The sequence below is a fragment of the Mustela lutreola genome, chromosome 3 (genome assembly GCF_030435805.1).
Source record: "Mustela lutreola isolate mMusLut2 chromosome 3, mMusLut2.pri, whole genome shotgun sequence".
Taxonomy (NCBI): Eukaryota; Metazoa; Chordata; class Mammalia; order Carnivora; family Mustelidae; genus Mustela; species Mustela lutreola.
In genome coordinates, this window is record NC_081292.1 from 106,622,252 (window position 1) to 106,641,073 (window position 18,822).

The following is an 18,822-nucleotide window of genomic DNA, read 5'->3' on the forward strand; positions in this document are numbered from 1 at the left end:
GGCAAGAGGCCTGGGGATGGGTGTGAGGCTCACCGTGGGCTCAGCACTCATGCCAAGCCCTTCCCCCGACAGGCCTTTGCTCCAAGAACTGGGCCTGTGTCGGCCTGCTGTCTCAGAATGTCCAAAGGAGCAGTGGGCTATCCCAAGGGACCTGCACAGAGATTTCAGCCCCACAACATACCAGTCTTGGGCTCCAGGTGGCTGCCCTCCTCACCTTCCTGCCAAGAAACATCCTCCCTCCCTTCCTTCCTTCCTCACCGTGCCACTCACATGTGCATTGAGTCATTAGAAAATATTATTTCGGGGCACCTGGGTGGCTCGTCAATCAGGTCATGATCTCAGGGTTGTGAGATCGAGCCCCGCGCTGAGCTCCGTGCTCAGCCTGCCCCTATCTCCCACATGTACATGTGTTCTCCCCTCAAATAAATAAACAAAATCTTAAAAAAGAAAGAAAATATAATGTCATAGGGACTTAGTACCAGTCCCTGTGTAAACCCTGATGGCTTGGTGCCAAATCAGACACTTCTCCCGGGGGGCCACCCTCTCCCAAGCTTTATAGGGCAGTGCAGGCGACAGGCAAGATGGCCTAGAAGCTAGGCTGGGCTCGGGGCAGAAGCGAGTCCTGTTCTCCAGGAGGGTCAGGACAAGGTGTAGTGGCAGTGAGGGGGAGGGGATAGGGGAGTGACGTTCCAGGGAGAGGGAGAGGTGGGACAGAGGCCCAGCTAGCAAGTGTGCCCGGGGCTTGTGTGAGGGGCTGGGAGGAGATGGCCGCAGCCCCAGACATCCATCCCCCCCATCCATTCTTCCGTGTGACACATGTTTGATGAGCATGTGATGTGCAGGCTGCCAGGGACCCAGCTCTGGCCCTTCCTGAGCTCACAGTGTATCCACCCTCTCTGGTTCACTCATTCATGCAGACAGCGGTCCATTCATCCATTCGCCACCAGGGCTGAGGTCCCGGGTCGCCTGACCCCACGAGAGGGCAGCCAGGACAACCAGCCGGTTACCTGCGTCAGGGTCAGTGGGGAGGCTGGCCGCAGGCCCTCGGCCTCTGTCTTGACCTTGCTGCGCTTATGAATGACGATGGGGTTGACCGTGCTGCTCACAGCCGACTCGCTGCTCGGCTTGTTCTGAGGGAGGAGTGCAGGAGAGCCCGTCACACAGGAGCCCCCAACGAGGACACCCCAACTTCTGTTTGGGCTTTACCTCTGGGATCCTCCCCACGTGGACTGGGCCAACACTGGTGTTGGAGGATTCAGAAGCTGGCTCCCCATTTGGTGGTTTGGCCAGGAGCACAGCTGGGGAGAGCCCAGAGCTCGGCCTTCCAACCCCCCACTTCCATGGGAATGGAAAAGATACTCTCTCTCTGGGAGATGCTGGGCATGCAGATCACCCCTGTTCCAACAGTCTCAACCGTTCAGCCCTCTGAAGCATGAGAGCAGGGGAAGCTCGGGGGCTGGGGAGAACAGGGCTGGGTCAGCCCAGGGAGCAAGAAAGAAGGGTCTAATTCCTCAGGAGAAGGGGGCTAGATAGAGCAACCAGGGTGGGTGGTGACAAGAGCTACCAGCTTCTGTCTGGGGGCAGGTGCTACGCGGCCACCTAGAGCCCTGGGGTGGAGATGGAGGGCGTCTTGGAAAAGGGGTTCTTCTTGCCTTCCTCCCAGAACATGGTCACGTCTGTGCTGTGGCCTGCCAGGTGGCTGGCCTGGGCAGTTGCTCCACCTCAAGAACTGTCATCGTGAGTTCTAACCGGAACTGGGTCCACACGGGGCTCTGAGCCCATAGGGTCACGTAGGCTTAGAGGTGCCAGTTATGTGGCAGGCCCTGCTCGGCACATTCATCAGCCCAGGCTGGAAGAGCTTTCGGCGGGTCAGGGTCCAAAACACAGTGGAGCTGATCCCAAAGCCTATGCCTCTCCATTCTCCAACACTGTCTCTATAATTCCATTTCCTCGTCTGCAAAATGGGGCTTCTCCCCACCAAATACTACCTACTGTGTGTCAGGAACCATACCAGCATGCCCCACCCCATCAAAGGCTTGCAGGAAAGGGCAAATAAGATGGTTTTTTGTAAACTTAAGCTCAAAGACTAAAATGTACAGAGTACTCTCCCTGCCAGGCTCTGACTCCCAGCCTTTCTCTGACTATACATTAAGTTGATTAGACCGGTGACTGTTGAACTTACTGACCGAGTACTTGCCAAGGAAAAGGGAGGGTGTTAGGAGCTAGTGCAGGTCTCCTGACCCCGTGTTCAGTCCTTTGGATCCCATGGCCTCTGCCCAGCAGACATCCCACCAGCCAGACCGGTGCCCAGAGCCCTTCCACCAGCTCCCAGTGTGTGAGAGGGCAACCATCATCCCTCATAGGGTCCCAGGAGCCCGGCGGCCCACCCTGTGCCCCCTATACCCATCTACCTGGGTGGCATTGCTCAGACAGTTGCTGCTGCTGCTGAGCTGGGTGGGCGTGGCGTTGATAGAGGTGAGGGGCATGGGCTGCTGGGCCAGGAAGGTGGGCGAGGGCTGGATCAAGGGTGGAGTGTGTCCGAAGGCAGATCCCAGGCCCCTCTGCTGGCTCAGGATCTGCTGGTAGGCCACTGGGTTGATGGGATGGGGAAAAGTAAAAGCAGGGCTGCAAAGAAGAGCAGACAAATCAGGGCCTGGGCAGGGAGTGTGGCTCGTCTCACTGCCAGCACAGCTCTACCTTGCTCAAGAGCCAGCAGTGGCTCCCCATTGCCTGCCATCTCAGACCTCCCCTTCTGCACTCACCCCTGGGCCCTGCCCCATGATGCAGGGTTCACTCCAGCAGGCTGGCCCCTGGAGGGGCCAGGCTCCATCTCCTCCCTGCATCCCGGTCTTTCCCTGCTCTGACACCTGGGATACACTCCTGCATCATCATCGGGGACTCTCCGAACACCATTGGGCCGCTGAGGTTCGTCCTGATGCCCCCTTGTCCAGGAAAGGACACATGGTCCCCTCTCTCCTTTCACTTCTACTGCACTTCTAGACCCTCCTTGTCATCTGCCTAGGGGCCATTCACTCCAGAACAGGAGACTAAGGGATAATGGTGACCTCCGGCCCTAAGCCATACATGACGGGTGGCTTGTGGCTTCCTCCTTGCTTTCTCCTTCATTGCTTACTCCGGGGGTGGGAGAGAGGAGCCAGCTGCCACGGTGAGAAGATGCTCAAATAGCATTAGGGAAAGGACATCAGTACGAGAAATAAGGCTCCTGCCAATGGCCATGTGAATGAGCCTCCTTGACATGAGTTCAGTCAAAGTGGTAGGGTCTGAGTCCTAAAACAGCCTTGGCTGCATGGTGGGGGTGGGGGTGGGGACCCAAGGGTGAATGGTGTCCCAGAGGTTTTGGTGTGCCGTGCTGTGACCATGGTGGGAGGCCTGCTGCCAGCCCAGAGACCTGGCGGGAGCCGAAACAGTGTCACACCTTGCGGGGTCCCCAGTGCTGGCCAACAGCCGTGGCTTCCCCATGATACCTACTGAGATACTGAGGAAGTCACCTTTGATTCCATGATGGAATCTTCCATGCTAGGCCCAGGAAACGTCACTTTTCACACTAGAAAGTGCGTTTGGGGGCCGAATGAGCATATGGACCCAGGCTCAAACATCTGGCACATTTCAACATCCTCATTAGTGGTTCTGAATTCCTGAACTGGTTCAAGGGCGCTTATTCATAAATGCAAGGAGTACTGTCTTTCTCCTGGGGGATGAAGGCGTGGCCTTCCCAGCGTGGCCCCGCTCATGCCGGCCCCGCCCATGCACCCCCCACCCGCCTCCCAGTTCTCAGCCACGCTGGCCCTGGGGCCCACCTGAGGGTGCCTGCCGACAGGTGCCCGTAGGAGCCGCTGGCTGCAGAGCTGCTCCGGGAGTTGTTGATGTAGGCCACCAGCGAGTTGGGGGAGGTCCGGATCATCCGCTGCAGGTCCAGGCTGGCATCAGAGAGCGGGGAGATGGACAGCGCCCGCTTGCGGCTCAGGCGCGGCGTCACCCGCGGGCTGGAGAAACGCGACACTGTGGGGACAGCGAACCCCAGGCGTCACCCGCTTGTACAGGGACGGAATGGGGGGGGCGACTGGGAAGTAGGGGACGACAGGAAGAGCCTTTGAGGACCCCTAATAAGAACCTATGGGGCTCCTGGGCAAGGGACCAAGCCTGTCTCCCAACTGTTTGCTTCTCTGCAGGATGGGACTGATCCGCATGCGGTGTGGGGAGGTTGGGAGAAGCACAGGTCAGGGCTTGGGTGACAGAATGCCCTCGCTGGACATAAATTAACGCCTTTACTCCCAGTTTTGCGGAGAACAGGGTTGGGTTCAGTGTCGAACAGCTTGGTGGCCTCTCGCGAAGCAAACCCACCCATGAAACTAGCACCAGGTCAAGAAACGACATGGCTGGCGCCCTTCCTGACCCACCCCGAGGGCAGCCCCAATCCTGGCTTCTGCAGTCACCTGAGGCTTCCGGAACCTGTCATCTTTAATACTCGGGATGCACAGGCACTCCCATTCCCTGCAGAGGCTCTCACCCTTCACCCCTCAAGAACTACGGGAAGGGAGGACAGGCTGCCCCTGACTGGCTCCCTTTACCCTGGGGTCACACTGTCCTGCCATGGCTCTGGACTGTGCCTGTGTACAGTCCTTGCCCCCAGTCAAGGTTCTGGGTCTTTCCTCTGGACAAACAGTGGCCTAGAAATGGTCTGACCGCATAACAGGGCGACTCCCATGTGCCAGTTTCTGCTCTGTCCAGACCCTCCCTAGGCCCTGGTTTCTTCTCTGTGAGAGGGTCTCCTCGTTCGGACCTCCAGGGCTGTGGTGAGGACGAGAGTAGGCGATGGATGTGAGCACCTTTCTGTGCCCCCTTTGGGCTGGAGGCGTTGCTTGTATGCAGCTCTAGTGGCTGCCAGGGCTTGGTTGGTCCTGGGCTTGCGATGCCCACCTTCTTCCCTTCTGTTTGCTCAGAACAGCTTGGACCCCACAGGTCCCCCTCCTCCAGGAAGGTGGCAGGTTACCCTGGTTGCAGAGTTGGTGTGTCAGTGCCTTGTACCCACAGCTCTGGGGGCACCGAGGGCAGGGCTGATGGCCTGTGGATCTCTGAACCCTCATCCCCAGTGCCGGGCAGCCCCCGAGAAGGCTCGGCATATTCAGCCTCTGAGTGCAGAGCGCCCTAGCCTGGGCACCTCATGCCCGGTGCTCCCCTAGCCCCTTGCCGTTGGCTGGCAAACTCAGGAAGCCCCTTTCCTCCTGGGCCACTGGAGAAACACCCTCCAAGGCTGTGCAAAGAACAGATGAGGCCCCAAAATCGGTCTGAAAGGCAGCTCCAGGTCGCTATGGATATCCTGCAGGGCTGAGCTCAGTGGCCACCCACCACTACACAGCAATGGAGCAGGAACCAGGGAACCCAGGAGTTGGCCTGATGCTCCCCATCCTCACCTCCTTCATGACTGGGTCTGCCCCCAAAGCCGCCCACAGGTCCCTCTTCTCCCATTCTCCCTTGGCTCCCTCTAGCCCACCACTAACCCTGGTCATCATGGAGCTCTTAGCTAATTGCTGTGTGATGGTACATTACTCCCTGCAGCTTGAGAGCTCTTTAATGTATAAATCAAATCCTGTCCTTGTGCCCCCCTGCCCCCATTTCTCCAGAGCTCCCCAGTGCTATTAGGAAAAGGGCCCAAATCCTTAGGGTGGCTTCTTGGCAGCCCTATGGGTGCCCCCTGCCTACCTCTCCAGCTTCAACTTGCCCATGCCCCAGGCTCTGCTCCCACCACCTTCCAGCCCTGCCCCCACCCACGCCCCACACCTCGGGTCACCTGCTTTCCTGCACAGGGCTTTTGCACATGCATATTCCTCTGCCCAAAGTGCTCCTCCCTCTTCTCTGTGCTCAGATCTCAGTGGATTACCGCTTTCCCTGGGAAAGCATCCTGACATCCTCTGGTTGGGAAGCGTTCCCCATACCACCGTCCCTGGCCCCCCCACCCCATCAATCCAAACAGGTGTTCCTGTCAGCAAGCCTGCATCTGCTGCTGTGATTTTCTGATTGCTTCTGGCTCTCCTACCTTCACAAAGGAGAGACTTGGGTCCCTTCCCCTTCAGGGCTATGAGCACGCACAGACAGCAGGCTCGGCGGTGAGCCCAAGTGTGAGGTGGTGACGGCTGAGCTGCCGGCACAGGCACGCTGCGGTGAGGGAGCACAGACTCACAGCCACAGAGAGTCAATATTTCCAGACCGCCTGGAAGGCGCTAGATACTGTTCTAAGCACTCAAATGTATTAACTTGTTTAATCTCTGATGAAACTGCCCTAGAAAGATGGGGCTGTTTTTACTTTCATTTTGCGAATGACAAAACAAGAGGCTTTCTCGAGGCCGCACAGCCAGGGAAAGTACAGAAGTGGACTGGAGGTCAGGCCGTTGGCTGCCGGACCGACCACTCAGCACACCATCTCTGCCCAGGATGGGGAGGAGAGGCATTTTGTGGGGAAGGGTGTCCTGGAGGGGTTGGGGCTGGGCTGGACACACACACATACACACACCCCATGTGGGGATACACAGTGGCGCTAGCCGCCACTCGGAGTCCAACAGTTAGCATTTGCCTTGGAGCCCATGACTCAGCCTCCCGAGCCTCTCTTTGCCCATTTGTACAATGGGGGCAATGCAGCTTGGCCCCCTGGATTACTGTGAGGACACCTGGAGAGCACGGGAGTGCCTAAAACCCAGGGGAGGTTTCCTAAAATGAAATGCGAGTTGATTTTCTAAAATGAAATGCGAGTTGATTTTCTAAAATGAAACTGCAAGTTCACGTAGCTTCTTCGGGGGCTAGGAGGGGGTTTCGAGGGGCAGGGTGAATCTAACGTTAATGTTGCAGTAAGGGACAGCACGTCTGGAAAACACAGCTGGGCCACAGAGCAGCACGCCTGTCGTCCCTAAAGCACTCACTCATCGGCCCATTCACTAGGGCTCCGTTAGGCTTCTTTGTTCTTATTTCCTGAGTTCACTCCTTGTCAGTCCTCACTTGGAAGGAAAATCAAAGATGCAAAAGTAAAATCTTCCCAAAGATTCCTATTACTTACGGACCGAGCGGCAAACGGAGAAATATGAGGTGGGAGGGAAGATCTAACACCATATAAAGGAAGAAATATACTCGTCTGTGTGATACATTTTTTTAAAAAAAGATTTTGTTGCTAATATTTGGATTCCCACCCTCTCCTGCGCCCCTAACAAGAGGAAACAGGCCAAATCTGACAGTGATATTCATCTCTGTTATTCCCACCCCTCAAGGGAAATATGTTTATTAATGCACCTCTTCCCTTGATAAATTACTAAATAGAAAGAAAATCCTGGCACTCATTTCCTGTGGCTTCTCCGGTGATTTATGACCGGGGACTGGCAGAGCCGCGACGTCCATTCATCTGTGGGTGAGTCTTTGCTGATTTCTGTCAGCCGCCGGGTGACCGGACACCAGCCGGCCCTCACCGGGACAGCCGCCACCCGCTACGACCTGCTCCCATTACCATTGACATCTGGACCCTGCTTCATCTACTGGGTCTTTTCTCTGCTCGTCTGTGTGTTAGTTCCTTTTCCCCTCAGCCCCCCTGTCGGTGTTGACAACATGCCAGGCACGGGACTGGTCATTCGGAAGCTGCAAGCAGGAAGCCCCTCAGCCCTGGCCCCCTGTGAAGCTCACCATCCCGGGGAATGAGAACAGTAAGTAGCCGGCGTGCTAGGAGCGTTCACTGGGTGCCTGCGCTTGCCTCAGGTAAGTCCAGAGGGCTCAGGGATATTGCTGCTTTTCTGGGGGCAGTCAGGAAGGGCGCGAGATTTGAGAACCGGCCTTGGACCCTGGCAGGCCACATTCTGGCCCTGCTTGACTGCTCTGACTTGGGTGGCTTTCGGAGAGCTGCTGGACCTCCCTGAGCTGGTTCCTCACCTGGAAAATGAGCCCACAGGACTCACCTCAGGGTTGTTCCAGGCTGGTGGACATCTTGAGGACCTGGGAGCCTGGGCTGAGGGCAGCAGGATGGCTGCAGGGACCCGTCTCCACAGGTCCTGGACAGGGAAGGCATGGCTCCAGTCAGGAGCATGCAGAGAGAGCTGCATCCCAGGAGCCTTCTCTGGGCCAGCTGCTGTCCTGAGCATTGGACTGGGACATGCCTCCCCTGGGGATAGCAAGACCCAGCCTTGTGGCCTGGTTTGCGGGGCTCTGAATCCTCACGGCTTCTGGAGCATTCCTGCCCAGCCCTGCCCCAGCCACCATCTCCTGGACTCACTGAAAAAGTGCTCTAAAGAAACCCAGCTGGAGGACCTTAACCTGGCCCACACTTAGCTGTCTGTAGCCCCTTCACCCCTTCTTATGGGGGAAATGAGGACACCTAGGTGTTGGAGCCCAGAGGCTGCCCCTTTCCTAGTTCTGTGATACAGACAAAGAAACTTTGGGCTCAGGGCCTCCTGGTCTCAGGACTGTGTGTGCAGGCTCATCAGACCAGCCATATATACCATTCAGCCTGGGCCTGACTCTCCTGGCCCCATGGCCTGGTCTCCTCTGCCTCAGTCTCCCTCCTGGGCAGGCTGGGCACGGACTCCCTGCCAACTGGGGCCTCTGACAGACCCGCCAGCAGCTCCTCCTGCCTCTCTGTGGTGTGATCAATGTAATTGGTTTCTGAAAACCCCCTTGGACCCGCAGGCAGCATAAAGAACGGGCGTCGGAACGGAGGTGACATCCAAGTCAAATTAGTGTCAATATGACAATAAAATATACAGCTCAGAGGAAATATGGGCTGTAAACAGACAACATTTCAATCGGAAACATTTCAATCTTCTCAATGTGGTGGGAGGAAGAGGGGGTGTGGCCGTGGCGGCTCCCATTCTGCCGTTAAATCACCAATATTCAACAGCATAAAACAACAAGATTCCATTTGAAGGCCCTGGTGACAGCCAGTGAATTCCCCGCCCTCCAGAGAACCAGGAGGCAGAGTGATAGCCTTGGACTCTCTGACCGGTTATCCATTACCTCCCCAAGCAGCATCACTTCTCGCTCTTCCTGCTATCAATCAGCCTCCTTTAAAAACAGGAGGCAATGGGCCTTCATCGACCCCCAGGAGGCTGGGGAGCCCCCAGCGAGGGAGGGACATGGGAAATGCCCTGGGGCCTGCCCATGGCCTGACCTTGTGGCCAGGGAGGAGGGCAGGGCTTGGATCTGTACTCCAGCAAGAGCCCCATCAGAGGCCTCTCTGCACCCCCTGCCTTTCCCCCACTCCCACGGGGTTTTCCTCAACATAGGATGTGTACTTGACCCGGACAGGGTGATTTTAGGCCTGATGGGGACAGGGATGCAGACATCTTGCTCAGATATGACCAGGCTTCCCATATGAGAAAAAAATACCAATTCTACTTTAAGATCTATTTATTGAACCCCCAAAGGCGAGTGTATTAAAAATACACCATTAAATAAAGAATCATGCCGATGGCACTTGGCTCAGGTGAAAATGGTATTGGTGGCGGTTTGCGAGGGGGCTGGGGACACCTGCCCTGGTGGGTCAGACCTAGGTGGCTTTTCTGCACCTTCTCTGCAGGTCGCCCATGCAGTCTGGCAGATCTGGCCTCCACACCCCAGCTTGACATTCAAAAAGCCTCTGGAAAGTTCTCTCCTCTTAGAATGTGAAGGGAAGGGGCTGAGAAAGGAGGCCGGGGTAAGTAGGATGGCCTGGGGATGGATATTCTTTGTCCTGCAAAGGGGAACATTGGTGTCCCTCACACCCTGAACCATGCCCGGGACATAGGGCATGCTCAAGAAATACCCTCAGAATGAATGAGGGAGGGAGGAAGAGAGAGAAACACGGAGAGAGGGAAGGACTAGTCTCCTCAACTTCCCACAAGCTCTGGGGCCCCCTGCCCCTACACAGAGCTTACATGTCATAACCATGTTTATGGGAGGCTTCCTAAGGTGAACACACATGTCCTTGGAGAGACTCAGGACCCTTCCACAAGTGGTCTCTGAGTCTGCACAAGTTTCTCTGGGTGAGCTGGAGCAAACAGAATCTTGACAGGAAGGTCTGTCCCCAGACCCATGCAGCTGGGATGAGCAGAAAGCCCCAGAGCTGGTAGGTTCTTCCTGCTCCCCAGTTTATAGGAAGGGAGAGGCTGGGGATAGCCCGATGGCAGACCTGGGGGCACGTGAAGGAGGCACTTGAACCCCACATCCTCGTGGGCATCAGAGGCAAACAGAAATACCTCAACTATTTTGAAAAGTGAAAGCAAAGGTTCCTGGTGTAGTTCGAACCGGTTTGAAAAGAAAAACTGTATTAAGTAATGACACACACAGGAGATCATGTTGGACTCCTCCGGATTTGCTTGGATTGTAAGTGACTGGGACCCAAAGAAAAGAATCATCCATTCCTAAGATCCTTCAGGGGTTCAGAAAAATCCCCCAGCCCCACCCCATCCCTCAGCCTGTGACATGGATCTGCCTTCTTGGGCCCGAGATGGATGCTTGCCTCTGCACCCCGGAGCCGATCATGTTCCCAGCAGGAGAGGTGGAGAAAGGATCGTGGGTGGGTGTGATGAGTCCGACGTGAGCTGGACGCTCTCACGCCCACTGGTGAGCTCATCTCCCGCTGCTCTGGCTCAGCCCCAGAGGCTGCCAAATGCCGAGTGCCCCCGAGAACAAAGCGGCCGTGTTCCCAGCCGACTCCCCTGCTCCCTGCAAGCCGGCAGCCGCTTGCCCCAGCAAAGCGGCTTCCCCAATCAGTGTGCATTTTTCCATCCTGGGGTTTTTGGTAACTGCCACTCACTGACTCGCTCACTCAGCCACTCTGCAAACACGGAGGCCTGCTCCTGGGCAGCCAAGCTCCAGGACGTGGAGGGCTACCTGCTTTGTTAACAGCACCCAGTGGGAGGGAAAGGCCGGAGTGTGAGCAGAGCTGATGCGGTTGACCTGGGGCTGGGTTTGGGTGCAGCGCGGAGCTGGGCTAGGCTGGAGGGAGCGCTTTTGCACGCAGAAGGTGCCCGGTCGTTGTCCGGGTGGCTGCAGATGAAGCAAGGCGATGGGAGGCGGTATGCAAGGCGGGCGAGATGAGGCTAGAGGGGAAGGCCCCCCAAGCCAGGTTATGAAGACTGAATCTTGCCCTGAGGGTGGTGGAAGTCACAGGGGGTGCAGAATGGTGGAGGGGATGCAAGACCCCTGCTGAGCAGTGTGGGGGGCTAAGGGAGCCTGAGCTGAATGGCGGTGCAGGGACAGTGACAAATCACAGGGTGGCCGGGAAGGTTGACAAGCCTGATGTGGCAGGCTGGGGGCTGGGACTGATGGGAGGCATGGGGTGGTGACCAGGAGGAGTTGTGGCCCTGGGCTAAGAATGGGGTGGACGGAGACAAAAGTCCCGCTGGAGGGGAAGATGCGGAAGAGGGAAAAGTCTCCTCGAGGAAAGAGATTAGAACAAGTACTGACTGAGCGGCCACTGTGCACCGGGCAATGAGCCAAGCGCGCACACACAATCTTACTTAACAGCGTGTCAAGTTCAACCGGCACACGGGGCTGGGAATCGCTGTCCTGACATCTAGCGCCCCCGCCACCCTGGGCTAGCTCCCATAGTGGGGACGCATGCAGGGGCAGTGTTGGCCTAGATGTGCCTGCGGCTCGCTACCCAAACTCCCTTCCCACGGCCACCCCTCCGGGCATCCTGCTCTGGCCCAGCTCTTAGGGTGTCAGAATCTGGTGCTGCGTTGAAACCCCAACTCACAGCCTGGGCAACTCACTTGCCACCCACCCCCCCCAAGTTTGCTCATCTCAAAGTAGAGATTGGAATTCCAGGCTCAGAAGGTGGCTGAGGGGAGTCAGAAAAGAGAATGCATGGAAAGGCACCAGGTAGAGACGGTTCTCACATCGGCACACAGCACGTGCTCATGTCTGCCCTCTGGGGACACCTGCCTGACCAGATCCCTGGGCCACAGTTTCTCTGTGTCTGCCCACTGCCCCACTGGCCTGGTGCCAGCCACCCGGAGGCCTTGGGAGGCAGGCCCTGCATGGGAGGATGGGACATTTGGACGTGGCTGTTTGAGCACTATAGTGAACCTGTTGTCGGGGTCCTAATTTGGGTAAGTGGTGCATACACACAACTTCAGCAGCCACCGACAGCCCACCCAACTCCCTTTGGGGAGCAGCAGAGGGCCCTTGAGAGGACGAAGGTGTAGGTGTGTGTGTGTGTGTGTGCTCTGGGAGCCAGGCCTTACCTCACACTCCACACTTGTGCGTAGTCCCGGACTGAACTCTATCCTGGGGAAGGCACAGGGGCGGGACAGACCCGGGGATCGGATTCTGATGGCACTCCCTGGGGCATGACGAGGGTGACAAGGGATGAGAGCAGTGTGGGGAGGACCCCAGTGCTCTTCCCTAGTAGACAGAGGAAGGGAAGACTCAAGGGGGTTCAGGAACCAACCAAGGTGGCTCTTGCAGGTGTAGGGTGAAAAGGGCAGACAGAGACAAAAAGGATCCAGAGGGCAGGAGAGGGAGAGGGCATCTGGGGAGATGTCCCAGAGAAAGTAAAATCTTATTCAGGCCTGAGGAAGTGGGGGGAGGCTTGGCTCTGCCCCAGCCAATAAGGTAGAGCTGCAGGGCACGAGGTGGACAGGAAGTCCTGGGGGCCAGGAGGAGGCTGAGGGGTACAGGGGCGCACCCTGAGCCATGTAGCCTGACAGAGACCAGGACTTCCCTCTGGAGCCCATCCTACCTCAGGCCTGGGTGCTCCTTACCATTGTGGAGTGGGAAAGCCTTCCTGGGGGGTGTGGCTGGAGGGGGATAAATCAGCCGAAGCTGCCTGCCTGCCCCTGCTGGGATCCTAGTTCCATGGCCTGGCCTGGATCCCTGGGTATCTCTGGGCCAGGCTCCAGCAACAGCAGGTGGAGTGGCACTGACTGGGGGAGGCGGGCACTTAGCCTTTCCCAGCCCCTCTCCTCCAAGTCGGGGGCTCCACGCCGACCCCAGGGGCTCATGGTCAGGGGGCCATGGGCACCCCTGTGAAATTAGGATATTATTTGTTGGGAGGGGAAGCCTTGGTATATTATGGGTAAGAAGAACTTTATCTACCCATACCACTGGATCTCCTGCCTGTCAATGGGCCCTGCTTGTAGCCTGCAGCTCTAGCACTGACAATCATCCCTACCTGCCCAGGCCCAAGCCCAAGCTCCTGGTGTTGTCCCTGATGCCTTTCTTTCCTCCTAACTCCTCACCCGGTCTGGAGACAAATCTTGTGGCTTTATCTAAAATGTGATCCCTTCTCTACCCCACCTCTACTAGCTGGACCCCCTGCTTCCACCTTGCCCCTAAACCTATTCTCAGGTCAGTAGCCACAATGGGATTCCTTTTTCAGAATAAGTCGGATCTCATTACTCCTCTGTCCAAGCCCCTCCGAGGGCCCCATCATGCTCGATCCAAACAAAGCCTGACCAAACCCCGACCAGCCTGCACAACCAGCCCTGGAACTCTGGCCCCACCCCACTCCTGCCCCTTACTCACTGGAGGCCAGGCACGCTGGCCTCCTGGGTTTTTCTGGAGCTCAGAGGGCATACTGCTGCCTCAGGCCCTTTGCGCTTGCTACTCCCCCTGGCTAGACCCTTTTACTGCGTATTTCTGTACTGCTCACCTCCTCATGATATTCATGCCTGAATATCATTTTCCCAGGAAAGATTTCTCAATTTCTTTATTCATGACTTCACCCCCCACTCCACCTGGGGCTCCCTACCCCATTCTTGGCTTTGTTTGTCTCTCCCTACTGCTACGTAAGTTCCATGAAAGCTGAGATGAGCGTGTTTTGTTCCTGAGGCTGCAAATCCCAAAACATGTCCTGGCCTGCAGTGACTCACTAAGTGTTTGTGGGAGTTGGTCAGACTCAGTCGCCTATGGACAGCAATCATGGCAGGGATTCCCAGATCCTCCGTCAGGGCTCCCTGCCTACGAAAGGAGCAGCAGACATCCTCCTCTGTCCCCATCTCCTGTCCTGCTCCCCGCCCCCACGTGGGCCCGACACTCACCATCCACTGGATTGAGGTAGTCGTGGAGATGGGGTGCACTGGCGGCACCCCCACTCTGCATCAGCAGGTCCCCGTAGGGTGCAGGGTGGCCTGCCATGAGGGTCATCTGATGGTAATAGTCTGAGGGGTTGCTGCCTGGTGCGGGGAGGCCAAACAGCCCTCTCTCCTTGAGGTGCTCGTGAGCCACTGTGCACAGCAGGGAGGGAGAGAGAGAGAAGCCGTCAGCTTGTGGCCCAAAAATGAGAGAAACACGCACATGGTAGTTGTGTGCTCCTTCTGCCCCCCACACTCCAGGGCCTGCTAGTCTGTCCTCTGCCCCTAGATTCGCTCCCCGCACTGAGCAGACAATGTGTGTGGGGGGTGGTGTTTCTGCTGATGGGGTGTCAGAGCCCGAACACCTCTACTTCCTCAAATCCTTAGGCAAGTGCTCCCTCCTCCCCCTCTAGGCCCCACAAGGGCCCAGAGCTGCAGGCCCACAGGGCCCAGAGGCCAGCAGAGTCTTCAAAGGAAAAGGAAGACTCCAACAAAGGCTCTGTGGTGGTCAACGATCGGGCCAGGTCAGTCTGACCTGAACATTCAAGGTGAGATTGCTGGCCTGGCCAGCAGCTGCAGAACCCAGGGCTATCCGTCTCCAACCTTGCACCCGGCCCTGTCTGGGGCTCAGCCAGGAGGCAGGGAGGAGGAACTTGGGATAATCTGGAGGGTCCCTGGCGCTGGGGGGTGGGCCTTGGAACCCAACAAACCCATTGAGTGGCCTGGTTTTTAACCTGCTCTGCAAAACTGGGTAGGGGCTCAGTTTTCCATCCATAAAATGGGGAGAAGTATCCTTGCTACTCAAGTTACCATGAGAAATGAGAGTGGCAGCCAGTGTCATGCTGGGCACTTGCTGGGCCCGTGTAGGCACAGTGCCGAGGGACTTGTATTCATTCTCATGGCCACTGCCCCCACACACCCTGAGCAGAGGGCCACCATTACTGTCCTCCAACGGCAGATGAGGACTCTGGTGCTCTCTGCTATTAGTCTTGGCAAACAGTAAAGATCTCATCCATGCTGGGCAGAGAGAAGCCTGTGAATGGAAGCCGCCACCCCTTCCCCACCCTCCACCTCCTCCTCCCCCCCTTCTCCTGCTATATCCACTAGAGAGAGTCCTGGCCTACAGCCAGGGTGATGCCCCCACGGCCTCCTCCTGCCCTGTGCATGCCTGAAATACTTTCCTGTCCCCCTCTTCCTGAATGTCCACCTCCTCCCTGAAAGCTTCCCGGGGTGCCCACTGGTCCTCAGCACATGCATGGTCTGGCAGACATGGCCGCTGATGGCCGGTGAACTCTCTGGGCCTCACGTGTGCAGGTGCTGGGGAGGGCACAGCTGCAGTGCGAGCCCGACACGCTGTCTCTACCCACTTGGGGGCTTGGTTCAGGGCCAGTGAGGTCTCTGGGCAACAGGTCCACCCCCGGTGAAGGTCAGGGCCTTGCCCATTAGCTGAGTGCCCTCTAGTGCTGAACCCAGGCCTACTAGCCCAAGGGGCTGGGGCTGGGATAAATGTGGGTGAGAGGAGCCCCACCGATGTTTCTATGGAAATCAGGCACAGAATCAGGGCTCCACAAATGCACGTCTTTTCTTCAAGGGCTACACCACTGGCAGCTGAAACCACAGCATCCTTGTCTTCCAGAGACCTCTCTCAGGGCCCTCTGACCACCGCCTCGGGAGGACTGCCACGTCCTGCCTGTTCTTCCTCCACAGGAACCCTGTTACCGTGAGTATTAGTTTCCTAACTTGCTGTAACGAGTTAGGACAGACATGTGTTGCTCACTGCCGTTGAAACAGCAGAATTTCGTCCTCTCCCAGGTTGGAGGCCAGACATGTCACTTCAAGGCGTCACTGGGGCCACGCTCCCTGCAGAGGCTTTAGGGCGTCATCGGTCCCATGTTCCTTCCAGCACCTGGAGCTTGCCAGCCTCCTTGGCCTGCGGCCACATCACTTTCATCTTTGGTTCATTCTCTCGTCTGTGTCTCTTGCGAGGACACCTATCATTGCATTTAAGGCCCACGTGGACATTCCAGGATGTTCTCTTTGTTTCAAAATCCCCAACTAAATCACATCTGCAAAGGCCTTTTTTCAAATGGGGCCACTTTCTCAGGTTTGGGGGATGAGGGCGTAGACACATCTTTTCCCGGGGGCAGGTGGCCTCCAGCCCAGGACACCATGAACAAGCTTCAAGGTCAGGGCAGCATGGGGAACCTGGTCTGCTGGCACCGGCTGGGTCATCAGGAGAGGTGTAGAAAAGCGTAGCCCACCATCTGGAGCTGGTGGCTCTGCGTGGAGGCGGCATGATCTTTCAGGGCACCAGCACTCGGCCAAGGCCACTTGGAAAACCCACTCAGATTTCAGGACGATGAACCCGATGCTTTGGGGAGACATTCTGTCCATTCGGAGTCCTTTTCCTTGGGGAACTCCAAGCTGAGCCTCTCGGGTCCAGGCCTTGGCTCCAGGTCCTGGTCATAGCCAGGATGTGGGGGAGGGCACATTCCCCTTGACAAGGACTGGAGGTAGTGACAAGGGACCCACTGGAATTGTGTTTCCCGGAGCCTCAGCCTACGGGCCCCGGAGTGCAAAAGTCTTCTAGAATGGCCTGGACCAAGAGGCATGGTTTCAGTGGGCAGACTGAGAGGCTACACCTCGGTTACTTTTAGAAATGGCACCAGAAAGTGGCTACCGGGCACTGTGCAGGGTGGCATGGGACAGAGGGCTGGGGGCATGTCCCAGGAAGGCAGGACGGGCACGGCCAGCACCTGAATGTGATCACTACCGTCCAGTATGAGTGTGCGCATGTGTGCTTGTGTGTGTTCGTATACGTGTACCGGTGAGGTGGGGATGGGGAGGGAATTATTAGATTTTTTTCTGAAGTATTAAATTTTAGACCTGAAAACCCTATTTATATTACGTGACCTGCCCTTTCTCGTCTCAAGTGAAGTGGATTGGGGTAGCCATCTGATCTTTGAGCTGGGCCAATCAATTCTCTCTCCAGCATCTGAGCTGAGAGATCCAACTCCACTGGGGCTCACCCGAGGAGCCTTGGGGTGCCATTTTGGAGGCCACGTATTGACCTTGGGGTGCATAAAGCAGAGATGCAGGCAGAAACCAGCCCAGCTCTGCATTCCTGCTGCTCCAGGGACCCGGGCAACGCCTTGATCCAGCACCGCCTTTCCTTCACTAGAAGCAGATTTTGGTTTATTGAGACCAAAGAATTCTCGTCTAAGCTAAAGCCTACATGAATAAACATACCTTATTATTATTACATATAATTTGCATGCAAAAGGGTAGTTCTGAACAGCTCCTTAATGAGCACAAAACCCAATGTTCCCGGATCCTCTTGGCTTTTCCCATTCATTTGTGGAAAAACCCATGGCTCAGGGTGGTGGGAGGAATGTCAACTTGCTCACTATCCCAGGGGACCAGGGCTGGGGGGTCGACAGAGTTACAGTTAGCAGCCCATCCTCCCTCCAAGCACCCCAAGCTCTACTCACCGTCAGCGGGGCTCAGACCCCGGGCTGCAGAGATCGCGGGGAGTGTGGGGCTGCTGTGCACGGCACGGAGGTAATGCTCCATGTGAGGGCTCACGTATGGGTGGGGGGCGTTGAAGGGGGACTCCCCAGGGCCGGCAGGGTGTGGGGAAAGCCGGATCAACGAAATGTCGGAGATAACAGGGCTGCCGCTTAGGGCAGGAGGCCTGCAGAGACAAAGGAGCGGGGTCAAAAGGCATGGCCTGGTACAGAAGGATGTGTGGGGAGCCCTGCCGAGCAATGGGCATGGGTACCCTTCATGGAGTCTGACTTCTCACACGTTAGCCAGTGCGCGCAGGCTGAAAACTCCTATGGGCTGCCGAGGCCGCCTGCCTGCCGGTCTGGTGCTGGCCGTGAAGTTCGCGGCACTTATGGCTGGACTTGCGGGACCATACGCTCAGTGAGCCACCCGCATGTGCCGAGCTGTCATGGCTTTCCCAGCGCCGGCACAAGACTGGACCAATGGTGGCAACACAAACCTTTGTTAATGAACAGGTGCACGCGTTCTACATGAACGAAAACCAGAAAACACTAGTACTAGTGTTGAGGGGCAAAGAGTGTGTATTCCTAACAGAATGGAGAGAAGGAGAGGGATTGGGAGAGGCCCCCAAAGGAGAGAATTTGGGGTTTAGTTGGGCAGTCGCAGCCGTGGAGCACCCGCTATGAGACCGGCTGGCATCAAGCAGAGCAGGTTTCAAGAAGAGTTCTCAAATGATGAGCCGTAAGTATACTTCTAGAATATCCTTTTAGCTCTCCTTACGTAGGATTCCCTTTAATGCTAACAGAGTCTTCCTTCTCGGATGCCCATCAGCAGTCAGGCACACACTTGGCCTAGACCCTGTGGCTAGGGCTGGCGTGGCTGCGGTCCACCCCCACGTCCCCTGCCCAGCCTCCAAGGGGACGCTGGCTGCACTCAACTCCATGATGGGGCCCTCTCGTTCGGAGGCTAGCATGTTAGCCTCTCGTTCGGAGGCTAGCATGTTAGCACCAGGGAGTTCTAAAGTCGGCTACCCCAAGAGCTGCCCATTAAATAAAAATCAGGGTTTAGAGGAAAAGTAACTATGAAACCACAGCTAAGTCCCTGGGGGCCAAGTTCACCGAGATGTGATTTTTCACTTTTTCAGAAAACAGGTCTCTCCGTGATCTGATGTAGTGCCAAGAAGAGAGTTTCAGATGGACCTGTGTTAGGATCCTAGTCGTTAACAGCCCAGGCATGCTGAGCACGCCCTTAAACCCACTGCGAGTCT

General features: G+C 56.7%; 1 protein-coding gene across 1 annotated transcript in view; it reads right to left on the reverse strand.

Annotated features, from left to right (window-relative positions):
* The window catches only part of GLI2 (GLI family zinc finger 2), a 242,552-nt gene that overhangs the window by 19,528 nt on the left and 204,202 nt on the right, over positions 1–18,822 (reverse strand). The window contains exons 4-8 of the mRNA XM_059166612.1: positions 17,540–17,742; positions 14,016–14,201; positions 3,819–4,020; positions 2,412–2,625; positions 1,008–1,130 (exon numbers count right to left, since the gene is read on the reverse strand). Of these exons, the coding sequence (XP_059022595.1) occupies positions 1,008–1,130; positions 2,412–2,625; positions 3,819–4,020; positions 14,016–14,201; positions 17,540–17,742 (928 nt within the window). The remainder of the gene's footprint in view (positions 1–1,007; positions 1,131–2,411; positions 2,626–3,818; positions 4,021–14,015; positions 14,202–17,539; positions 17,743–18,822) is intronic.